Source organism: Doryrhamphus excisus, chromosome 17 (genome assembly GCF_030265055.1).
Source record: "Doryrhamphus excisus isolate RoL2022-K1 chromosome 17, RoL_Dexc_1.0, whole genome shotgun sequence".
NCBI classification, from domain to species: Eukaryota; Metazoa; Chordata; class Actinopteri; order Syngnathiformes; family Syngnathidae; genus Doryrhamphus; species Doryrhamphus excisus.
Window position 1 is genome coordinate 5,703,007 of NC_080482.1, and position 5,446 is coordinate 5,708,452.

General features: G+C 39.7%; 1 protein-coding gene across 1 annotated transcript; it reads right to left on the minus strand.

Annotated features, from left to right (window-relative positions):
* Positions 1–784: 784 nt before the first annotated feature.
* Positions 785–4,981, minus strand: fbxo43 (F-box protein 43). The gene is made up of 6 exons (XM_058053402.1): positions 4,846–4,981; positions 3,191–3,964; positions 2,369–3,112; positions 2,044–2,146; positions 1,452–1,616; positions 785–1,317 (listed from the first exon to the last, which is right to left on the minus strand). The coding sequence occupies exons 2-6, from the start codon at positions 3,937–3,939 to the stop codon at positions 1,069–1,071; spliced, it is 2,010 nt and encodes a 669-aa protein (XP_057909385.1). The 5' UTR covers positions 3,940–3,964; positions 4,846–4,981; the 3' UTR covers positions 785–1,068.
* Positions 4,982–5,446: the final 465 nt, after the last annotated feature.

A 5,446-nucleotide genomic window follows, 5' to 3' on the forward strand; every position in this document is an offset into this window, starting at 1 on the left:
CGATTTGTAAACATGGGGGGGGGGCATAAAAGTTTACCAAAAACCAGAGAGGAATGTGTGAAAATACTTTGACTTGTTGCATACATGTTATACATACATTCATCCATTTGTGACTGTTAGAAGTCCCTAACTTCCATGATGATTTAAGTATTTCTTACCCTGTCGGTTTACGTGGAAGAAAAAAAAATGACATTAGAGGCAACACACCACTAGATGTCGCCAAACACGTACAAAGCGCTAAGGATGGCAGGAAATAGTTCCAGCATATAGAGCAAGCAGTGACCTGTATTTTTAAGTTTAACTTTGATGTCTGTTAGAAGCAGAATATTTTGTAACATTGTCTTACTGTTATGAGTAACAAGTGGTTGCTTTTGTAAATATCACGTGATTTGGGCTGCGTGTTACATATTGGGTGTATTTACTGGGATCTCCGAGTGGTCATGAATGCAGCGTGTATGTCTATGTAAAGAACAAAGTACTTAATATGAATATTTCATTCTAGAGTGTAGAGTCTAGAGTCTAGTGTTCCTTTATTTTTTTAGTGTACTTAAAGCAGCAATGTACTGTAATGTATATTTTTTACGTCATCCCTAGCTCTTTGTAAAAATTATGTCTCTAATCCTTCCATTTGGACCATACAGTATAACATTTCTATTACCGGTAAAAGACCACTAGATGTCGCCAAACACAAATGGTTTTTTTTACCAGTGACTGTCGGCAGTAAATAGTACAGTAGCTCATAAAAGTAGCAAGCAGGGTTATTAAAAAAATCTAATTTATTTAAAAATCGCAAAATCAAAACACACCAATAACACATATGGAAAAGTACATCAACCACTGACTAAGAATCATGTGCAAATGAGACTTCATGAGTAAAAACAGGACTCTTGTTGAAAAATGTGGGGAAAAAATTACATGTAACACACACACACACACACAGTGATCCGTACAGAATAAGCTCTCATGTACTATGTACAAAGTACTTTCTCCATTCTAGCCTTCGCTATTCAGTGTAAAAAAAATATGTCTATAAAATAACCGAGTAGCAGCTAGGAATGCATTGTCTGTTCATAGTCTCCTAATGCTTCGCCTCCTTTGGGCACTTCCTGGAAGTAACACGTCCTTCTTGTGAAGTCCTACAGATTGGCGGTCACATTCTTTGGAGCCGTGGAAAGCACACAAACAAGCTGTGCAAAACCTGAAAGAACAGTCATCTCTGGTGCAAACACCTTCACCTTTCACCGAATGACATTTGGCAGGATGCTGACAGCGAGGGCAATGTCTGAGGCATTCATCATTGAAGAGGGTTTTGGCAACCTGGAAGAGAATGAAATATGTTATAATGGTAATTTACCACCTTCTCTAAATAAAAAGGTCAGGTAATTAGTATTATTTTGTAATACAACACATCTAAATAAAACGTAAGGAAAAGTGTATGTAAGGAATCTTGCCTCTACGAACTTGTCCCATTTCCTGCTGCTACCCAAAGGTAAAGTGCGAGTTCCAGACTGTGGGGTGCAGTGACTGGATGTTGTGGATTGAGTCTGGATGGTCTGAAGGACCGATCTTTTAGATCGAGTCAGTCTGTTTTCACTGTCAGGCACAGTCCCACCGACCTGAAAGTGACAAAATATAACAGGACAATGTTGTGAATATGATTCATTCAGCTGGAACAGCAATTCATACAATGCATAACTACACCAGGTTTTTGAAAAAGCCTCAGTAAGCGCTCACAGTTGGAAAGAAGGCTGTGCTGCTACACTGTAACTGTGGCATTCGGCTTACTATCGCCTTTGTGACATCCATTTTGTGTTAATTTCATATAGAAAAATGCACAGTGAATCCTCGTCATTCAGCCTGTGTACCACAAAGATGGAGCAGATGCGCATACACTTTATGATTTATTGAGGGCTCATAATTACCATCCTGTGAAGACTACTTGACTTTAATGCTTGCTTATATAATAATAATAATAATAATAATAATAATAATAATAATAATAATAATAATAATAGGTATATACTGCTTTTATTGTTCCCGTACCTCTCGAGAAGCTTCTACTTCAAGTCTGTGACTCTCTCTTCTAAAGCGAGCTTGCTTGTCTTGCTGGATTATTTCTTCCCATCCTTTGCAAACATGACCACACCTGTAAAAATAAATCAATGAATAAATGTATCATGACAATATTTACTTAGACCAGAGGTTTGAAGAAGAGAAGTTAAAACTGTAGCCAGTAAAGCACCAATAAAAGGTGAGCCATCTTGTTTGACATCTTTAAAAAAAAAAACACACACTGACATTTCAGGGTGTAAGAAATAATGTAAAGCACAGATAATAGAAAAGGCTATTAAGAGGATAAAGCGCTGACCTGTTGATACACTCAGCAGACAGGAGGCCAAGAATAACAGCCAGGATGTGCCTGAGGTTCCGTTTCCTCAGCTCAGTCAATATGTCCACCTTCTCCAAGCCCATCTTGCGGCCAATCAATCCCGCCAACGGCATAGTTGTCTTGCACACTATGGGGGTCCTAGCCAGACTTTCTGCTAACCTTATCTGCTCTTTCAGACTTGGACTTGCGCCAGCAAACATCTGGGCCCTCTGCTGAGACAAAATATGGACCATCTGCAAAGCAGGTGTCAACGACAGATTGGCCACAGTTGTCTTGAGAGGAGTTATTTCAGAATTCACAGATTTGGCACTAGAAGGAGGCTCGCTGTGGAGTTTAACTGTGGTGTCTCTTAGAGGAGTGGTACCGCTGTGTCTAGTCGAAGCCAACCCACCAGAGGAAGTGTTGACATATTTAAGAGCGAGGACCCTGCGAGGGGTAGCACTGATAAAAACATTGTCATCTTTAGAAGAGCTCTGGCGGCATGGTTGGTGCGTTCTGTCAGACGGGTCTTCTTCGGACTGCGAGCCTCCTTCCTTAAGAGTGGAAAGCCTGTGTTGGCGTTGCAAACGGGAACGGCGTTTTGCATCTGTCAGATTTGGAGTTCCAGAGTTTCCTTTTCGGGAAGATGGCAGCAATTCTTGGAACGAGCCGTCGTGATTGACGGAGGAGTCTTGGGATTCATCCGGGGTGAGGGAACTGAAACCACTGTCCTCACACAGAGACCTGCAGCAAGGTTCAGACATGTTCTCAGATCATTCAACTCATCATTTTAACATATTAATTATTTCAAAGAGTGCATACCCGATATGTTTAGGAGTCTGTGTGGACGATGGTGTACACAAGACATCCGAGGAGTAATAGAGGTTGCCAACCGGCGATGGAAGGTTTTCCTTGGATGAGGTGCTTAAGCATGGGGATTCTCTGACTTGATCAGAGACACGGTTCCTGTCCCTGAAATCATCCAAGAGTGAAATATGCCTCTCCAAACTGTTGCGGTGACACAAGCCGAGAGTACCATCTTCAAGAGTTGAGGTCCTCACTTGGGAGAAGAGCAGTCGACGTTTTCTACCTGATAAGGAGTCCTGCTTCAAGTTTAATGCACTTGAATTCGAAGTCTGTGGCACGGTGTCAAGAGATTCAAAGGACACACTGAGCCAATGATCATATCCACGGGATGTATTTGCAGTGCATGGAGATCTTTTGGATTGATCATTGGTGGCATTGCACATAGGTAGTCTGTGTCGTAATGGCGCATCTCTTTTGTATACTTTAGGGGTTTCACACCAGTTCACAGCCGAGGTTTGCGTTACCCTGTTGGAATGTTTGTGCAAAGGTTGTATTAAATCTCTGGTCTTCTCCTTGGGGGTGACCGAGGGTCTGAAATTCTCTTTTGGTGTGTCACTGAAATCCGGTAAGGAGCCGCAGGAGTTCAGCCCATTGATGCTATGTGGACTGTGAAAGAATCCCGAGTAGCCACTGTCAGAACTCTCACAACGCTGTTGGCCTTTGCAGCTGCCATAGTAGACACTGGATTCAGGAGTGCACTGCATTGTTATCCTCCGACTCTTCTGAGACCTTTAGATGACAAACACAAAAATTAACTATGCTGAGAAATATAATTTGAGCTTGAAGAGCAAGAGACAGATTACTTGCAGATGTAATTCCTTGAGGAACTGCATGTAAATGTTGGAATTGTTACTGATATATGAAAATTTTGAATCCATTTATAACCATACCCACATGCCTGATTGGATACTTATTAGCATTAGGGGGACCTTAAAGTCCATATGCTTTTGTAGCCCAGTTTCATATAAAATTAAATCTAAATGTAAATCCATGTGTGGGGTAAGATTACTCAGTTACAGAAATATTGGCAGAAATTTGGAGCACATTTTGAACAAGCAGATCCCTTTCCTCCTTCACATGTACGTATGCTCTTAAAATAATGTGCAACAGATCGAGTGGCTCTTAAAAAAAATTACTGTAGCATTGCTTCCTTTATTTATTTAGACAATAATATAATCCACATTACAGCCATTTTTATTGGACCTTTGCAGCTGGTTTAGCTACACCAAACTTCAGCTGATTCATTAGTGTTGCCATTCCACCTGTTGTGCTTACCCTGATGATGTCCATGTGGGATTCAGTAGGACTACGGTTCTAGACCTTCTCCATGTCTAAAGTGCCTTGAGAGAACTTCTGTTTAGAATTTCTAGAAATATAAATTGATTTTCCTTGAATATTGCCATTGGATACTGCCTCTTTATTCCTTAAAAATTATCTTAAAATTATTTATAAAGCTATTTTTCACATTATTTGGTATTCGGGAAATTGTGTACATTCACGTGTCTGGTTAAAATTGATTCAATTTTACTGACGCTGTATTGACATTGCAATGACATTTTGTTTCTTTCTTTCGGCTTTTTCCTGATTAAAAATGATATAAAAACACTTACTTCAAGCAGGACTACAGAGGACCCTCGGATTTATCGAGGCTCGGTTGGAAAGGCTCAGCTGACACCGTGTGCCATTGTTTCCATCAGGTACACCAGCAAGTCATACCAGCAAGTTGCTATGCTTTGAAATGTGGAGCCAACTTTGGCTGGTGTCACGTGTTTCCTGTTTTAAGCTCTGAGATGCTATGATTAATTGTATTACCGCCATCTACAGGACTGGAGTCTGAATATGAAGCAGGGAAAGAAGTAAGAATCCAAATAAAAATTATGACGAGGATCATTTACAATTTACATTTACAATTAAATCATATGGATATCATTTATTACAGTTACGGGTTTTCCTTCAAATAGTTAGATGGATTATTTAATTGAATAATTTTCTCTCTCAGATGTAAATAATAGCTGTTGTGCATCGTTGTATCCTCATTGAAGACAATTAGTATATATCCACATGAATATTTATTAAAATTGTTGTTTATTTACCAGTATAAATATAGGTTTGTTTTGTTTTGTATATGTTTTCTTATCTTTTAAATAAAATGTCGTTAATTCAAATCATGAGTTTGTTGGTTTGTGCTCAATGTTGACGCCTTCTGATGAC